The sequence below is a fragment of the Corapipo altera genome, unplaced genomic scaffold (genome assembly GCF_003945725.1).
Source record: "Corapipo altera isolate COAL_440 unplaced genomic scaffold, ASM394572v1 134, whole genome shotgun sequence".
Lineage (NCBI taxonomy): Eukaryota > Metazoa > Chordata > Aves > Passeriformes > Pipridae > Corapipo > Corapipo altera.
In genome coordinates, this window is record NW_020885059.1 from 237,536 (window position 1) to 256,902 (window position 19,367).

General features: G+C 50.5%; 1 protein-coding gene across 2 annotated transcripts in view; it reads left to right on the forward strand.

Moving 5' to 3' along the window:
- The window catches only part of SKAP1 (src kinase associated phosphoprotein 1), a 149,593-nt gene that overhangs the window by 18,984 nt on the left and 111,242 nt on the right, over positions 1 to 19,367 (forward strand). Inside the window, exons 1-2 of one of the 2 annotated variants that reach the window (XM_027668947.1) lie at positions 9,147 to 9,253; positions 12,052 to 12,159. In XM_027668947.1, the coding sequence (XP_027524748.1) occupies positions 9,235 to 9,253; positions 12,052 to 12,159 (127 nt within the window). In that variant the 5' untranslated portion in view covers positions 9,147 to 9,234. Of the gene's footprint in view, positions 1 to 9,146; positions 9,254 to 12,051; positions 12,160 to 19,367 lie in introns of those variants that run through there. The other variant, XM_027668946.1, reaches the window with a different exon arrangement.

Below are 19,367 nucleotides of genomic sequence, written 5' to 3' on the forward strand. Positions count from 1 at the left end.
AAAGATGTGTAAAAAACCAGTGAGGTGGGAGTTAAATTTAGATCATTGATGCCTATACAGTATTTTGGGTTGATTTGATTTTGATTGATATCTAGACAGTATTTTTTTAAGTGTCCAAGGCCAGTTTGGATGAGGTTTGGAGCAATCTGGGACAGTGGAAGGTGTCCCTGCCTGTGGCAGGAATGAGATGATCTTTAAGGTCCCTTCTGACCCAAACCATGCCATGATTCCATGATTTTGGGATACTCAGGAGCACAGATGACTCTGTAACGTTCTGCTTGAAGACACAGATGGTCAGAGCTGCAGAAATGGGGCTCTGCTCTGTCCCAGCCCAGCTCTCCAGGCTGGAATCATCCCCCCAGACCCTCCTGGGGGGTACCCGGCCCTTCCTCCTGGGTTTGGGGTCCCCTCAGCCCAGAGAACTCCTAATTTCCATGTACTTGTTCCCACTGAAATGGTTCCCAGTGGGTGCAGTGGGAGGCAACGGCTTTTTACTTTTCTTTTGAGGAAAACAGCCCCAAATAGATGACTAAAACCAGATTTATTTTCCCTGAGCTTACGACAGCCCTTTTGTTTTTCCATCAAAAATTCATCCCAAATGGTTTTTTCTCTGAAGTGCTCTGTGTGTGTGTTTGCTGAACAGTAGAGTTCCTTAAAATATTCATAAGTAGTGAAAACATGCAAGAGAGCGAGAGAGAGAGAGAGAGAATTGTTCCCATTTCTAAATGTAATTTAGGGCTGTTTTTAATACAGGATATTTTAAAATGACATTTAGGAAAACTGAGGCTTTTAAAAAAAACGTGTGTGAGGCAGCAGAGAATTTACAGGTGTGTCCAGAGGGGTTGGGTCCAGATCTGCTGCTTCTCCCAGGAAAAAGTCCCCTGCCTGGAGTCAGGAGCAATAAATCCCAGTGCAGAGCAGGGAGATGGGGATAAAATGGGGGTTTTCATGTTCACTAAAAGGATTAAGCACAGAATGGTGTGGGAAGTCTTAGCAGGCCATTTATCCCATAGGATACACTCCTTAGGTGAGGTGTGGGTGGTTTTCCCTCTCCCAGCCCTGGATTGTGAGTCTTTGGGGCTGTGCTGGGGTTGGAGCTGGAAGTGTGTCGGTACCTGGGGAGGGTGTGGAGCTCCCTCCATCACCTGACATCACACAAAGGCCCCAAGGGGAGATTTATGGAGTTGTTTTGCTCCCTAAAGCCCCAAATCTGTGGAGCTGAAGCTCCCAGGGCTGTGCTGGGGTTGGAGCTGGAGGTGTGTCGGTACCTGGGGAGGGTGTGGAGCTCCCTCCATCACCTGGCATCACACAAAGGCCCCAAGGGGAGATTTATGGAGTCATTTTTCCTCCCTAAGGCCCCAAATCCGTGGAGCTGAAGCTCCCAGGGCTGGCTGGGAGGCGGAACCGGGCACTTCCCCAAGCCCTCCCTGCTCCATATTTTGGGGCTGTGTAGTTATGACAAGTACAAGCAGCAAATCGTTAGAGCAGCAAAAACACCCTCCTGGCTGCAAAGGAGCCCCTTTGAAGCCGGGGCAGAGTGTTCCTGAATTAATGGGGTGCCCGGTGATTCCAGTAAGTTTTATTTACCCAAACCCCTCTTTGCCTCCACGCCAGGAGGGGATCCCGCACGGAAACCCGGCCGGGATTTATGATGTGTTTGGAAGCACGAGGAGGGGGGGGGAAGCATTGCCTTGGCAATATTTGTATGTTCTGTGCCCTTGGAGCATCCACCCCCTCGCCATGCGTGGAATTCCCCCTCTCTGCAAACACCCCGACCCCCGGAGATGTCACGACAACAGCGCAGGGAGGGACAAAAAAAAAAGACAAAAAACCCCAAAAAACCCCAACCGACTTTTGTTGGGACGCCTCCCAAAAAAAACCCTCAACGTGCACCCAGAGCAGAGTTAACGAAGGAAAAACCAAATACACCCAAAGGCTCGTGTTCTCTAACTGGGAAAAAGCAAAGTTTAACATCAGCACTGGTGGCAGGTCCCTTTATCAGCGCCCAGCTTTTGCTTCCTGCAGCTCTGGCCGGGCTGTTCTTTGCCTCTCTCTCTCTGTGTGTGTGTGTGTTAAATTCGGGGCAAACCTGATTTTTTTTTTGCAGTGAAATCCCCTCCAGTTGCCGAGTTTTGCAAACTGGGAGCAGCTGCACAGCTTTGCTTTTTTTTTTTTTTTTTTTTTCACAGGGGGCTTATAAATTATTCCTCCACCTGAGATATTGCACAGAAATTTGGGGAGGGAAGTGATGATTCCAGGAGAGAACAGAACCTTCTGCTTGGCAGAATGTCCTGGGTAGGAGGCGAGTGGTTGTGCTCTGGGGAGGACTGGATTATGGGGGGTTTGTATATTTATTGAAATATCTGTTTTATTTATATTTATATATATATATACACACGTAGAAAAAGCAAGAGAAATGTGTACTTTGAAGCTGTTGCTGTGGCATTTCAAGTGTTCAAACCAGAAACCAACTTCCCCCCTCATTTCATGAGGCTTTGAAATCTTTCTTGCCTCAATTCCCAGGTCTTTAAACACTGGAGCATTGGAGAATCCTGACATCCAGCCTGTCCCAGGATGGGACTGGGACCAAATCTCTTGCCCCAACCTGACCCTTGAGTGTGGTTCTAGTGGTCAGAAGTAGGTTTAGCTGGTTGTGAGCACACAGTAATTAAGGGGGAGATGTTTATCTTTGGTTGAAATTCCTGTTGTTGCATCAGGACAAAATACAAAAGGCCTTTCCTGCGTTTCTTGAAAATATTAAGCTCTTTTTTTTTTTTTTTTTTTTTTTACTTTTTTGGGTGTGTTCGTTGGGGGAGGAGAGAAGGGAAAAGGATAAACATGTAACCTGATTTAAAAAAAAAAAAAAAAGTCCTGTTTGCTGTTATCAATCTTCACTCAGAGCCAGCAACTGAGGAACTTGCAGAATTTATCACAGGATTGAGAAGCCAGGTAACAAAACTCCCAGCCTGCCTGGGTTATTCTGCACTTAACGTCAAAACTTTCCTGACCTTTTATTGAGAAGAATTAGGTTGATGAGGAGGGCTTCTTGAACTCTTTTTTTTTTTTTTTTTTTTTTTTTTTTCAACCAGCCTGTTGATTTAAAACTCCCTGCAAGGCAGAGGGAAGTTCCCTGGGTTGGGTTACTTTGGGTGCTCCTCGGAGCTCCCGAGCTCATTAATCAAAGTGTTGGAGTCCCCCCCCCAGTCCTGTGAAACCCATCCCAATTGTAACTCCTCGGGGCAGGGTTTTGCCCTCTTCGCTCCCATTTAGCACTGTCCTTCCCCAGGGAGGGTCAGACCACCCCAAACCCTTCAGGGGGAAAGGAGGGAGGTATAAAAATGTCAGTGAAAGATGTTTTAAATGTACAACAGCGCCGGCAAGTGAAATGTTCACAGGTTCTATTGCTCTCACTCTGGGCAGTTAATAAAATAATCTAATTATTAGATTGGCTGAATGGGCTGATGTGCAGGGCTGAAATGAACCCACTGTGTTTTCTGGGCTGGTTTGTGTAACGGGGCTGTGCTGCAGTTTTCTTTTTATGAAGAAACCTCGGGGGTTGTTATAATATTATAATAATATTCTGGGATGATTGTGCAACCCAAACGTTGCTCTGTGCTCAGGCAGAGCAGAGCCTTCGAGGAATTGCCCCCCTGGGGATGGAGGAGGAGGAAGGTGGTGGTATCCAGGAGGAAGGTGGTGGTATCCAGGAGGAAGGTGGTGGTATCCAGGAGGAAGGTGGTGGTATCCAGGAGGAAGGTGGTGGTATCCAGGAGCAGAGCTGCTCCCAGCGGTGACAAGCTGCAAAAATAGGGCAGAGTGATGTAAATCCTCTGTTTTGGATGAGATGTTTGGGAGGCTCTAAAGGGGTGATGGGATGGAACCTTTGAGCCTCACTGGGAACTCTGTGCCCTCAGCCCCCCGCTCCTGGGTCTTTAACTCCAGAGTTTTGGGTCTCTCCTCCCTCTCCCCACAAGGATTCCTCTCCGTAGGGCAGGAACCTCTCCCGGGTCACCTGCCCAGGAATCCTCCTGCCCTTTCCTCGGGCCCCACCCCGAGGCACACCTGGAAAACCATCCCCTGCCTCATCCCAAAGGCCCCATGGCTCTTTCCTCTGCCTGCGCCCTGCTCGGCATTCCCGGATTTTTCCTTTAACCTTCTCCCGGCTCGGCATTCCCGGGTGTTTCCTTTAACCTTCTCCCTGCTTGGCATTCCCGGGTTTTTCCTTTAACCTTCTCCCTTCTTGGCATTCCTGGGTTTTTCCTCTAACCTCCTCCCAGCTCGGCATTCCCGGGTTTTTCCTTTCCGGGTGGGAATCTCTGCAGACAGGGACAAGACAGCCTCCTTGTGTCTTGTCCCTGGAATGTGCTCGCTCAGCCCCGGCTCCCTCGGGCCCTTCCCGCTGTTTATTCCCGGTCCCCTCAGAAGGGTTTCAGCCAAGAAAACCCCTCTGAACCTCCCGGCACTGCCAGGACATAACTCAGGGCTGCTTGGCCTGGACTCTCCTCCCTGGGGGTGACGGTGTCGACATCATCTTTTTTTAGCTCCCAGGCTGCATTTGCAGGGCTGGTTGTTAATTATTGCACAGCTTTGCTGCTTTTCCACCTCCAAAAGGGGAACCCAGGCGTGGATTTGGGACGTTCCTCTGCCTCAGCCTCCCCCATCCCCTTCCCTGTCAAGGGGAATAATTTATTTAACAGGCAGAAATAAGAACTATTGGTAGTTTTGGGCTGGTTTTGCTGGTGCTGGACGGGCTTTGTGTCTCACTGATGTGTTCCTGGGTGATAAAAGGAAGGATAAATCTTGTTTACTTGTTTACATCCCGTGGGAATCCTGTGCTGGGCCGGGTTTCAGGCTCGTTCCAGGCCAGGCTGAAATGGGCTGTGCTCCCCCTGTCAGGCAGCTGTTCCCTGGGGCTGCTGCCCACTTGAGAGGCAGAATCTGCAGTGCCTTTGCTGAAAGGGTGCCAAGGATTGGGAAGGGAGAGGAGCCAAGGATTGGGAAGGGAGAGGAGAGGGAGGGAGGGAGCAAAACCCACAGCGAGGAGAGGGAGAGAAAACTGGAGAGGGGGAAGCTCAGCTGGGGGATGACACGAGGGGGTTGGAGAATCCAGAGCAAAGGGGAGATTCTGGGTGAGCTCAGCAGCTCCCCTGCCTGGATTTGGGGCTGTTGAGGCCCCCTGACCTCTGAGTTATTTGGATGCCTGAGGATGAGCTTTGCTGGCTGACACAGCAGCCCTGCCAAAGGGCTTTTTTTTTTTTTTCAGGCCAGGCTTGCAAGTTGGAAACTCCTTGAGTGCCATTTGTGGGGTGTTAGCAGGGCTTGGGCTTTCTGCTGTTGCTGGTTTTTTTTTTTTTTCCTTTCTAAAAACGACCCCGTAACCAGCGATAGGAAGACATTTGAATTATCTGCATATCAGATTAAAGGCCTGTGAATTAATAACTTCCAGGTTATTTGCTGTTTTGGGGAGCCATGAGGTTGCTCTGCCATGTGACAGGGAGAGGAAATAATTTAACCCCAGCCTTGCTCTTGAGCTTCTCCCTTGCCCTTTGGGTCCATTCCCTCTGGGCTGAGAGTCACAAAACTTCAGCTCTTGCCATATTAGTGCAATAAAATGTGCTCTCAGGCATGTGGTGAGACTCTTGGGGGTGCTAAGAGTCGGACTCGATGTGGGTCCCTCCCAGCTCAGCACATTCTGCGTTTTGGGCCCGTTGTAGGAGTTTATTTTTATTATTTCCCCCCCTCGACGGGAGCTTTTGCGCCCCAAAAGTCGCAGTTTTCCTCTCTCTCTCCACACTTTAGTCCGCCTGCTGTTGGTCTGTGCTTGATGGACGTTGTTAATCCCAGGAAGTTTGTGGCCTTTCTGTGCCCGGGGAAGGGGAGGAGGGGGAGGTTTGGGCTGTGCTGGCAGAGCATCCCCGGCTGCTGCTGCGCTGCAGCCCGACCTGCTGGGCACTGGGGATCATTGCAAGCCCCGTCCTTCCCCGGCACTGCAGCAAAACCGACCTCCTGCCAAAGAACTTCCCGCTTTCCAGTCGGTTTTGAACATAAGTGGCGTTTTTAGTGGACCATTAATTTGCTTTACTGCGCGTAATTAGCAAAAAAACTGGAGGCTGAGCGGAGAAAATGAGGCTTGGAGCGGATTCACTTGTCAGGCGGCCAAGACCTGTTTTGGGTCGACGTTTCTAAAACAATGATAAATCGGCTCCTCCTGCGTGCGGGGAGGTCCCTCCCTTTGCTTTTGACCCTTGAGCCGGGAGGGGAGACCCGTCCCGCTGCTAAAACACGGCTTAGGCAGAGCCGGGTCCTACTCTCGCCGTGGCCTTGGCTGCCTCCCGAGCCAGGGAACGAGTTATTTTCCTTCTGTGCGTGGTTTTGGATGTGGATTCAAAAAAATATATATATATTTATTAGGCAGGATAAACCCTTTGAGATCTGCCTGTAAAGAATTTTCGGGGTTGGCTGTTCATAACTCTGCTGGTCCAGCCCGGGGAGGGGGGATGGATGAGAACACGTGGATGTGTCTCATGGTGATGTGCAACAAGAAAACACGTATATTTGAGGCAAATACAACGTTATCCAGGCCCTGGCACTTCTGAGGGGAGTCAATAATCGGCGTGAAGGAGGTGCAGAAAATCTGAATGCACCAAACCCCTCAGTTCTTTCCCATATTAATCACGGGGGGGGTTTAACCACGAGGATCCAAACGGAGCCGACGGAGCCCTTTAAGGCATTGGAAAAAAAAAAGAAAAGGAGAAACATCATACATTTCCCAGCACATAAATGCGTTTAAAAAGGTATATAATTTATAACAGCAGCGTTGACAGAGCTTTAACTACACTACAAGAGCTAAACTATAATATATTTACATGTGAGTGGTGCTGACTGTGTGGGCGCGTCTCCGTTGATGTGTTTTCCATGTGATCCCTCCATAATTTCTGCCAGTGATTGTAGGAAAAGGGACATTAAACCCCGAGTATTGATAATACTTTTACAGCTCTGCTTTGGGGAGATGCATTGCTGCTAAATTAGTCCCTGGGAAAAAAAAAATAAAAATCTAAGAGATATTAACACTGTCAGGCATGAAGGCAGATGGGATTTGGATCAGAGACCTTTATTTGGAGCGTTTGATGCCGAGGAGTCGTTACTTGGAGAGCAGGAACTTTTTGTTTTCCTGGAATATTAACTGGAGTTGGGGGTTTTCCTCCCGCTCTGGCACCGAGGAGCTCATCATAAAAGTGTAAATGGGACCCGCCTGGTATTGATTTTTCTGACGCTCTAAAAAGATGCTTAATGAAACTCTGGGTACCTGGATAAAGACCTTCACTGAATGCAAACTAAGCTTAATTGCAGTTCCCTTAACAAGCTGCTGAAGATGAATTTTTTTTCTTTTTTTCCTCTCTGACAAAGCCCTTTCACCTGTTTAAATTGTTTCTCTTCCTGTGTGTGCCTGGATGCATTAATTCAGCTTTTTTTTTTATTTTTTTTTTATGTTTTTCTTTATCTTTTCACCCCTCTCCACGAGACCCAACTGCAGCTCAAAGGCAGGAAAACTTCTTTACCGGTCTGTGCACGGGAAAAAATATTTTAGTCTCGGGGAAAATTGATTTTTGAGATTTTACTAAAAGGTTCTAGTCTTGAAAAAAGTGTTAACAGTCCCTCTTCTTCTGCAGAGAGAGATGGGCGTGGAGGAACGTTCTGGCTTTGCACAACTGAATTCCAGCAAAGCCAGAACCCAAACTGGGGTTTTTCTGGTGTTTGTCCCCAGAGCTGTCACCTGCCAGGTCCTGCAGCTCAGCCAGAGCAGTGGCAGGATTTGATTTTTACTCCTCAGTGCTGGAGGTCCCCAAATCAAACAGGAAGGGAAAGAAAGGGCAGGTTATTCCCTGGATTCCAGAGTTGGTGCTCTGAGGTTGTGGAGGAGAAGCAACAGCCTGCTCCCTCATCATGGAATGGTTTGGGGTGGAAGGGACCTTAAAGCTCATCCAGTTCCACCCCCAGGGACACCTTCCTCTATCCCAGGTTGCTCCAACCTGGCCTTGGACACTTCCAGGGATCCAGGGGCAGCCACAGCTTCTCTGGACACCCTGTGCCAGGGCCTCCCCACCCTCCCAGGGAAGGATTTTTCCCTGAATTTCCCATCTCTCCCTGCCCTCTGTCAGTGGGAAGCCGTTCCCCCTTTTCCTGGCACTTGTAAATAATCTCGTGGTGACTCTTCCTCCTGTGGGTCCTGCCTGTTCTCCCTGCTCAGAGCCCTGGGAGTGCCAAAGAAGGTTCTTTTTGGTCTCTTCTCTTGGTGGTTTTTTCCTCCCCCAGTGCCAGGGCCCTGCCAGAGGTTTTGTCTCTGCCTGATGCCAGGTCTGGGTGACCTCCCTGGGTCCTCTGTGACCTGTCCAAAGGCACTGGACTTCTCCTGGAGACACCAGGGACACATCTGCCCCCTCTGGAATTGCTCAGAATTGAGAAGTATGAAAGATCAGTATAAATCTGTGTTAATTCCACAGAAAGCCTTCAGACTCCCCTGCTGCTGCAGGAAGTGCCAGGCAGCTCAGAGATGGGATAACCTCATCTTTCCTGTGCCACAAAACAAGAAATCCAGGTCTTCAACCCCCCTGGGGACAGCAAACAGTGCCAGGGGAGCCCCTGGGATGAGGTTTAAGCCCAAGAAACCTCTCGCTGTTTCCCTTAGAGCCGATTTTGGTTTTGTTTGTGCTCCAAAGAGCGACAAGTCGGGGGATTTTGCTGTGGATTGGAGCAGGAAGATGGAGCAGCACTGCGTCAGGTGCAGGGTAATTATTTGCCGGGGTTCTGTGCCTATTTGGTTTTTATTCCCTGTGTTTTCATTAAAAGCTAATGAGTTTTTTCTTCATCAGAACAATAGCTTGGCCCCTGACAAGTTGTTGGTTATTTTTTTTCTGCTTGGACTCAACTGGCTGTTGCTGCTCCATAAACTTTATGGAGAAAGCGGATTAAAGCACAGGGAAGTTCTGGTGATGCAAATCCAAATGGAAAAGCCATAGATAGGATTAGTTTCCAGCAGCAGAGTTTATTTTTTTCCCTTTGGTTTCTGTTTTGTGACTTGAGAGGTGGTGTTTGAAAACATTCCTAAGGGAAGCAAACACTTTTGTTTGGGTTGATTTGTGCCGCAGCAGCTCGCAGGGTCCCGGCTCTTGCCACGCTTGGAACGCTCCCTGGGTGGGGAGATTTTTATAGATTTGATTCTTTTCTAGCTGAATTATGTTTGGGTGGTTTATGGGTGAGTTATATTGGGGTGAACCCCCCCCGGTTTCCCCTCCTGCACAGGGATGAGGACGAGCACATTTACGGTGATATTCCCAGATATTCCGTGTGTGGGAATTGCTCTGGGACCTGGGGCTCCGTGGTTGATGTGTGGAACAGCTTCTCTCGATGTGTGGAGCAGCTTCTCCTGCTGTTCAGGGGAACAATAAGTCCTCCTGTGACTTATTCCTGCAAGGAACTTTGCTGCTGGGGGCCCTTGTTCCCGTTCCAAGTGGTTTCGTGCAGCCACGCTCGGGCGCTCCCTGTGCCGGGGCCCGGGAACACTTTGCTTGTTATCCCCATAATCCTGCACCTGGATCTCGTTAGGAGGGACCACCTGTTACCTCTGAGCCGCTCTGGAAAAGCGGATTTTAACACAGTGTGCTCGGGCTGGGAGAAAATGTCCTTTTCCAGGGGCTGAAGGGGCTCGTGGAAGGTGTCCGGTCGCGCCCGTGTGTTCCTGTGGCACAGCACCGGGAGGCTCCTCCTGGGAACCAGCTCCCCGTTTCCTTTTGGTAGCAGCTTTTTATCAGAACCTTTTTATAGGGGTGAAACAGGGAAGAAACATCCCCCTGTCACACCCAGCTGAGCAAGGCTTTCACCAAGAGGACTCGGCCAAGGTCGGGCGGTCAGCGAAGCGCTCGGGGATGTGCTGGGAGCGCTCAGGGATGTGCTGGGAGAGCTCAGGGATGTGCTGGGAGAGCTCAGGGATGTGCTGGGAGCGCTCAGGGATGTGCTGGGAGCGCTCAGGAGCGCTCAGGGATGTGCTGGGAGAGCTCAGGGATGTGCTGGGAGCGCTCAGGGATGTGCTGGGAGCGCTCAGGGATGTGCTGGGAATGCTCAGGGATGTGCTGGGAGAGCTCAGGGATGTGCTGGGAGAGCTCAGGGATGTGCTGGGAGCGCTCAGGGATGTGCTGGGAATGCTCAGGGATGTGCTGGGAGAGCTCAGGGATGTGCTGGGAGCGCTCAGGGATGTGCTGGGAGCCTGCTCAGCAGACCAGGGCTTTATCTCTGCTTTTTAACCCCTCACTGGGTATTTTTTACCTCGGGGAGGTGCCCTTGTGAGTTTTGGTTTCTTGCAGCACACGGGAATGTGCTTGGCTTGGTCTTCATGGCTGAGAATGAACGTGTGGGTGGGTGATCCCTGTGATCCCGTGGGATCCATCGGGAGGGATCAGAGCCTGCCCTTTTGGGGCCAGGGAACCCTCAGCTTCTCTTCTTGGCACGAGGAGTCAGCAGTGCAGATGGTACTGCACGATGGCACCTCCCCAAAGGAGAGGAGTTATTTTCTGAATTTCCTTTTTTTCCTCTGGAATCCGATGGTTCCACCCTGAGGCTGCTGGAAGCAAAGTGGCAATAGAGCTGGGAAAGGGGTTTTATTGCTGCTTGGGCTCTTCCCCTCTTGGGGAAGTTGTAATGGCTTCAAGGATGGACTGCCAGGGACCCCCGTGTTGTGTCATTGACCCCCCAAAAGCCTTTGGTAAATCCCAAAGTCAAATCTCCCATCGGATTTTTCAAGACCTTTGAGGTTTTGGTATCAACGAGGCTCTCCCCGTGTCTGGCACCGTGTGATTTGTGCTCTGATGAGCTGAGCTGGGGGAGGACAATCTTGTGCATGATGTTCTTCACAGCCAGGTTGTTCCTTTGGATGAAGGAACTGGAAGTTTTCTTGAAAACGTGCCCTCGGCTGCAGGAGCCTGGGGGGGGGTGGTCTGAGTGAGCTCCAGGTTGTTAAAAATAAACCACCTCCGAAATATTGCGTCGGGACTTTCTGCAGCTGAGGCTTCAACAGCATCTCCACTCTGGTTCTTCTTGAAGGGGGGTTGGGGAGAGGGTTGGAACCTCCCTGCCAAGGCCCCTGGTGCCCTTTCATCGGGGCTTGATTTAAAAGTCCTCTGTTTGCCGAGATAAAACTTGGGTTTAGTGTTTGAGCACAATTAACATCAGCTGAAAACTCCCCTTTCTTGCTGTTTGGTGCGTGTTGAATGAGCGAGCAGCTGTCTTTACCTCTGCTATCAGCAGTCTGGGCTCTGTGTGCTCAGGAAATAATCAGCTTGAAAAGACCCCTTTTCACTTTGTTTAGGGGTGAGTGGTGTTTTCCTTTCCAGGTAGGCCAGTGCTCCACTGACATTAAAATTTGCTATTAACATCTGTCACTGTTAGTGCCTTAAAGTGCCTCCTGCAGAAAATCCAATGTCAGCTGCAAATTCCCCAGCAAAAAAAAAAATTCCCTGCACCATCAAAGGGTGGGGATGGAACAGCTCCTGTCCCCACACCCAGATGTGGGGCTTTGGTAATTCGTGTGTGCCTGCCTGGCATGGAGTCAGCCTCTTTATCCCTGTCACTCTTCAATGAAGGATCTCAAAGCTTTTTTCCTAAAACACAGGGAGATTATTCATTCTAGTGGAGCAGGTGGCACAGTGCTCTGTTCTACACGTGGATGATTTATATGGAGAGGTTGTTTGCTGAGAGTGAGAACAAGGAGTTCTGATGTACTTCTGATAGTTTGGCCCCCAAAACTGGTGTTTTCAGCTCCTTCCCTGTGTGCCTTCCAGGAATGGAGGCTGCACGTATCCAGCATGAGTGTTCTGGCAGCAGGAATGCACTGCCTTGGCCCTGAGTGATGGATCTGGCCTTAAATCCCTTAAACCCCACAAAAGTGTTTTGGGGCTTTGTAGAGAGCTTCAGTGGGAGCTGGGAGGACACGCAGCAAAGGCAGGAATATCTGGGTTTTGAGGATGTGTCCACTAAAATCAGGCTCTCTTCTCTTTCTAGGGGAGGATCAACATGATCCTGGCTTTGGACAGGACAGTTCTGACGAAAATCAGAGCTGCAGTTTGGCCCCTTCCATGACATCCCTCCCATCAGACCTGCAGGAGGATGGTAAGTCACTGATGGTTCTTGAAGTTCCACTGATGGTTCTTGAAGTTCTTTGAGTGGAGAAGGTGGAAAGCTGGGTGTGATCCCTCAGGACTTCCTTGTCTTCCACCCATCTCACATGGTTTTGGTTTTGATTTTGGGTGCTTTTGGGGTTGGTTTGGTGATTGATGCATTTCTTTGTCAATGACCACGAAATGTTGTGATGATCCTGATTTTAATATTTTGGAAGTTTACATGTGTTTCTTGATCAACAAGTTGGGCTTGGTTGGTCTGTTTTGGATTGTCAAGCGATGGAAAAAAATGCAGAATCTTCCCTGGTGTCCAACATTTCCCAGAGTTAATGAGCGACTTTGGGGTGTTTCTTGGGTGCTCAACCTCCCTCTTCAAAGGGGTTGAGCTATAGGGCACCGAGCAGCCTCGATTTCTGGATTAGAACATCCTTGCAGGAAGAGTGGGAACACTTAAAAATTTCCCAAGCTGGCTCTCGTCGTTACCCAAATTTCCCTGATTTCTCTGAGCGTGAAAATTCATTTTTTCTGGTTGTTTTTTGTTTGTTTGTTTGTTTTTTTGTGGGGCTTTTTGCTGCCACCCTCTCTACTCCATTCAGACCCCCTGGAGCACCCACCCTGCTCCTGCTGTGGGCTGGGAGAGCTCCCAGTGGAGCCCTTGGAGTGATGGAAACCCAACCCAGTGATGGAAAGGGGCAGCACACGGGGTGATCCCTCTGCCCACAGCCAGAGGGATAAATTGACCCGTTGTGGGAACATCCTCATCGTTCCTGGGGCCTTTTCCCACCACCCAGAGGTTGTGCCCTTCCCTGCAAACCCCCCCGTGCCGTTAAACGCCGCCTCTCCCGCCTTCCTGGTTTTCCAGCTTTGTTAAATCCAGGCTCGAGGGAAGGAGTCTCCGAGTGGGATGATGGTTTGGAGGCAGGGAGAGCCCAGCAGTGCGAATTTTGGACGGGCTTTTTTAATTTTGGGTGCTCTGGACTTGGCCGTGGGAATGGGAGGACGTTCCGAGCCGTCCCCGCGGGGAGCGGGAAGGGATGGAGTGGGCTGGGGATGGTTTTACTCAATGAGCCATGGCCCAGCTCCACGGGCTGGTCCCCGAGGAGTGATTGGGAAGCCAATGTTTGCACAGGGCTGGGAAGCACCGGGGAAGTCCTGAGGGCTGCGGTGATTCCTTAGGATTTCTTAGGAGACGCTTCCAGCTCCGCCCGGAGCGCCGGAAGACTCGGCAGAAACGGTTTTGTCTCAGAAAGTGGGAGCTCCCTTGGTCTGCTCGTGTCAGGGAGATCCCAGAGTCCTGAGGGGCAGGAGTTCAGCTGGAAGAGGGTGGATTTAGGAGGAACATTAGGGAGAAATTCTTCCCTGTGAGGGCAGTGAGGGGCAGGGATGGATTTCCCAGGGAAACTGTGGCTGCCCCATCCCTGGAAGTGGCCAAGGCCGGGTTGGAGCACCCTGGGATTGTGGAAGGTGTCCCTGCCCGTGGCACTGGATGGGATTTAAGGTCCCTCCCAACCCAACTCAACCCATTCTGGGATCCTATAAATTGTGCCACTTAATATTCAGCTCCTTCAGGGGTTACTTTGTGAGTTTGGGGGATCTGTGGGTACAACGGGGTTTATGGGGTGTGAGTGGGCACAAGGGGGGTTTATGGGGTGTGAGTGGGTACAAGAGAGGTCTCTGGGGGGTATCTGTAGCTATGGGAGGGGTTTCTGGGTGAGGTGTGTGTGTCTGTGGGTACTGGGTGGTGCCAGTGGGTGCTGGGGGGGTCTGTGGGTACATGGGGGGTTTCTGGGGGGTTCAGTGGGTACTGGGGGGATGTCACTGACTGTTAGGGGAGGGTTCAGTGAGTTTTGGGAGTGTTCAGTAGGTGTTGGAGGGGTGTCAGTGCATGTTGGGGGGGAGGTGAGTGCATGGGGTGGTTTTTGGGGGGTGTCAGTGCATGATGGGGGTTGTCAGTGTATGATGGGGGGATGACGGGTACCTGGGGTGGTTTTGGGGAGGTGTCAGTGTATGATGGGGGTGTGTCAGTGTGTGACGGGTACACGGTGTGTTTTTGGGGGGGGGTCGCTGCCATTCCCGAGTTCTGCAGTGCCCTCGTGTGGCCCCTCTCGGCCCCGCACCCGCGTCCTGAGCCTCTGATTTCTGGGGTTTTATTAAAAACCCCACATCAGACAGTCCAAACCTCCCCTCCCCAACCCGGGTATTCCCGGGAATTTTCCCTTCCCGCGACGAGAACTGAAGCAAAACCCCGGTGTTGCTGCAGGAGCAGCAGATCTCGCCTTTTCCACCCCAAAAGTGGGAATTGTGGGGTTTTTTTTCCCCCCTGATGCCCCACTCTGGCATTAATAGAAGCGATGATGCACTCGGGGGGCGATGCTGGAGGGGCCAGTGTGACTTTAGGTCCCTGAAGGAGCCACTTGCCCCCAACATCAGGTTGAAAAAAAAAAAAAGGTGCCTGCACTAAAATTCAGGCTGAGAACCCGTCTCAAAAATGCTGAATATCATCAACTTCCACGTCTGTGCAGCTCAAACCCCCCGAATTCCCACAGAGGAAGTGGAAATTTCTCTTGTGCCGGGGTTGAAAGCTTTGCATTTTTCTTTTCAATACCATTAGAAGCAATTAGTGCTGCCTCTCCCCGACGTCCAGAAATGGCTTTTTGTTGCTTTTAACCGGGTTATTATAAACTTGCTGTCGATGGAATTTTAAAGCTTTGTGAAAAGAGCCCAGAAAACATTTGGGGAGGGGGAGTCTGTGACTGGGGAGATGCTGGTGAAGATGAGAAACCTTCATCCTTCCTGTTGCCAAAAAGCCCAAGGAGCGAGAGGTTAAACCCACAGGTCAGTTCTTTCTCCTCCTTCCTTCTTGTGGCCTGGAACAGGTTTGACCACTTCAACCTGAGCTCTGCCAAGGGGAGGAGATGTTTAGAAAACAACGTGTTTTCTAAAAAAACCCACCTAAAACACACCTACTTCTGCCCCAGGTGGCATTTTTGGAAGGAAATCAACCTCCCTTAAACCTACAGAGCTCAGGGCCTTTGATTTATCATTTTTTGGGGGATGGAAATGCACCATAACGTCAGTGCTTCCAAGCCTGGGGTGGGAATGTCTCTGGCATCCTGCAGATAAGTTCCTGGAATGGTTCTCGGGCTGGTCAGAAGGTTTTGGCCCTATTTTTTTTTTTTTGGTTCACCTCTCTATTAAGGATTATTTGTTTGAGGAGGGAGAGGAGGGTGCTGGAAATAGGTGCATAAATTATCCAGGAGAGCTCTGGAGAGAAGGAGCAGTGGTGACACCACCAGGATTTCCAGCTTCCATTTAAAACCAACCTCCAACCCCAAAGCGGCTCCGTGGGCTCATTTTGGGATTTTAGAGCTGCGGCAAAACGAGGAATTGCTGCAGAAATCCCAACTTGTGGCTGCAGATGCTGCTCCTGAGGGGAGTCCTCTGAGCCTGCAGGTTTGTGGGTGCCCATTTGGAGCTCAGAGTTGTTCCTCCTCCGGGCAAAGACGTTTGGAAGTCGGTCTGAGGGGCTGTTTCTGTGCCTGGAGGGTCTGTACCATCACAGGGGTTTCTCCCCTGCCTGATCTCCCCGTTTATCTTCCCCTGCATCCCAGAAAAGCGACTTTTCTTTATAAAAGCTTGAAGCAACACGTGGGCACTGACTGAGGGGAGGAGCAGGGGGTGAGTCCTGCTGGGTGCTGGGCCCTGCACGGGGCTGGCAGCCTGGATTTCTGAGGAGCATCTTCTCCAGTGCCTCCTCAGCCCTTTTTGGGGACAAAATCCTGACCCAAACCAGATCAGACCCCAAAATATTTTGTTCCCACCTATCCCCACACTGAAGTGGTTTGCAGTTCCATGGTTTATTTGCAGCTGAGGACTGTCAGCCTCAGGATCCAGTGGTGGATTTAAATCACGAGTTGCTTTCACACCAAACACGAGGTTTGGGATTCGCTCTTTGGGTGTTTTCGAGCCCGGGTTTGTGGTTTGGAAAGAGGTTTCTGCCCAGCTGTGGCCATGGTTTTTAAACTGAGATTCTCAAGTAATTCCTTGATGGCAAAGAGCTCGCAAGAAAAACAGAAATGTTATGAAACATGTGGTGTAAAATCTCAGCAGTTCCGTGGGGCCCCAGCCAGGAGTTATAATTGAAATCGCTTAGAAGTCAGAGAAAAGCCAATAACTTATTAATGCAGCTTTTCCAAAGCAAAAATCCTGCCTCCTTTGCTGTTTGCCAGCAGGGAAAAAGCATAATTAAAGTTTCTTTGTATTGCTTTGTGAGCGTGGGGGATCGGACGGGGGGGGAAGAGATTTATTTTCCGTACCTGGAGGACGGTCTTTAAACCACGAGGGGTGAGTTGGGGTTTATTTTTTTTAGCAAGCGCCTTAAAAACCCAGCAAATCTGTGTGAAAATAGGAAACTGTCTTATGATCCAACCCCAGGTGAATTGGAGGGGGGGATGCCCTCATCCTGTGGGTTATTCCAGTGGGATCAGGGGGCTGAGGGTGCGTGGCCCGGGTGGGGTGAGAGCTGTCACAGGAGCCAGGATGGAGCTTCCTCAGATCTTCCCACCTGAATTATCAATGAGCAGGTTCCTGTTGGGAGGGAGGGCTGGGATAAGTTGTGCCCTCGCCTCCCAAGAGCCTTTTAATTCGTGAGGATGGAAATCAGGGGAACAGACACTTCGTGTCTCTGTTCTCCCCCCCAGCAGAGGGGTCAACGTGCAGGAAATGTAAGTTAACAAAGTGCCAGGGTGGAACTTCAGCCCAGCTTCTCCTCTGCCCTTTTTTCCCCCAAAGGAAGTGATTCCAGTGTCCTAAACAGGCACCAGAGTCTCTTGTCACCCACCACCTGCACGGGGTTTGCTCCATAGGAGGGATTTTAGGAGGGTGGCAGAGGAGAAGCCACTTTTTTGGATCATCCAGTGTGCAGATGCCCAGAGCCCCTGGCTGTGGCACCAAGGACCTCCCTGGATTTGGGAAATGGGATTTCACCCTCCCCAGAGTGCCAGGGCTTGAGCAGCCCTGGCCTGGTGGTGCTGGGTTACAGCAAACCTGGGGTCAATGTTCCCTCACGTGGTGCATGAACAGCAAGATGAGATATTTGGTGGGTTCTGTGTCTGTTCTCCAACAGGAACAAGGGCAAGAGATGGTCGAGGTCCTGCACTCGAAATGTTCTGGGGCTGTAGCCAAGATTTGGGGGTTTTGTTGTTTCTCATTGGAGGTTTGAGTTGCTGAGGGCCCTCAGTGAAGGAGACTCTTCCTCTGCTCAAGTGCTGAGGTGACACCAGGGTAAACTTCATTTTTGTGGGACACATTTGTGTGACAACTTGAGGCCAGAAAGGCACAGGAAGCACTTTTCCCATGTTCCTGCTCCATGTGCACCCTTGAGGCCCTTCTCCCTTGAGAGACAGAGGACAGGATCCCTTCCAATTAAAGGCAACCTCATCCCACAGACACGTTCAGAATTTGCTCACCTGGGGGGACCTGCCCCTGGGAATAACGATGATATTACCCATTTCTTGCAGGATCAACCTCGAAACACTAACAAATCCTGCAATGCCAACTTCCCAGCTGAGAGAAATGGTGTGGACAGCAATAAAAGCCCCTGCTATATATACATTAGCACATGCTAAACTGCTGCTGACTTCATTCCATGTGCTTAAACGTGTGTTTCAACGTGAGCCACGGGGAATACGTTAAATTATTACTCGGGTTATGCGGTGCTGAAAATCACTGTGTGCAAAAAATAAAGCCACTGTCCTGAAGAATTTAATTTAAGGACTGGTTATAATAAATCCCGAAGTTGAAACGTGTTAAAGGACAACTGGAGGGAAGAAAAGGCCTCTCTTTTTTTTTTTTTTTTTCCCCTTGGGAAATGAAAGCTGTGTGAGGAATCAGGTATAACTTTATTCAACGAGCTTCTCTCCCCCAGAGCTCTCGTGGCTGCTGGTGGGTTTGTTGGAGAAAAAAGAGTCTCCCTCAGAGGTTCTGTCACTGTGGTTTTGCAGGCAGGAGTTTGGTGGGGGGTGTGTTTTACGGAGTAGCTTTGTAACATCGAGGCTCTCAGGTGATGAACTGCCCCTTAAAACAAGTTAAACTTTTATTGTTTAACCCTGGGAGAGACGTGGCAGGCGGAAGGGATGGGGTGTCCGGGTTGATTTGGGGTCGGTGAGGTGGGGGCAGAGCCGGTGGGCTCCGGGCAAACACCGGGACTTCTCCTCCTCCTCCGGTGTCACGGGAAGAGCAGCCGAAACAATCAGCGTCATCCCTCACCCTGATAATGCTTTCTCACCAACTAATAGCTCCTTGTTCATCAAGGAAACGAATGTGTGTGGAGGTGACACGCTCTTCACCCGCCGCTCTTTGTTCCGGGGTCCTCCAGACTGATCCTATCAGCCCCGGCGCTGACAAATGTCCCCCCAAACTTTAACACCACGGAAAATTGAGTTATGGGGTTTTAAGGTTAGACTCCTCTGGCTGAAGGTTGATTGTCTCCGAGAGATAAAGGGATCAGCACTCGGCAATAACAAAATCTTTGCCATGGGATAATGCCTGTTATTGAGCTCACAGCTCTCTTGATTTGGTTACGAAGCTTCGCCCCTATTTTTTTTCCCCCTGCGCTCGTGGGTTTAAAGTGGGAGCTGCTGCTTCAAATTGGTGAATTGCTGCTGTTCCTCTCTCCACCCTCACCCTGTGCTTGAGCAAACGCTCTGGCAGACAGATCAATTCCTCCCAACATCCCATCACCCCGGGCTGTGCCTCTGCAGCCGCAGCTTTTAACTGAGTTGCCCTCCCAGTGGCACCTTTCAGCAATGAGTGGGGCTTGGGCAGCCTTGGGAGGAAGAAACCTTGTCTTCCTCACCTGGACAATCCCAAAGAGCTCGTTAGGCAAATCAGGGAGTTGCAGGGGAGAGCTTTGAGCTGGTTTTACAGTGAGGTTCATCCACTGGAGTGGAGGAAATAATTCTTGTTGAGCTGTGGCCGCTGCAGAGTTCAAGTGGCTTCACTTTGGTCCAGTGAACACTCATAGGATGGTTTGGGTTGGAAGGGACCTTAAAAATCATCTCATTCCAACCCCCTGCCATGGGCAGGGACATGGACAGGGACACCTTCCACTCAGAGAGAAACATCTCTGGAGAAACCCTGGAGCTCCAACCACCCTGCTCAGGTTCCCTGGAGCCCCAACCACCCTGCTCAGGTTCTCTG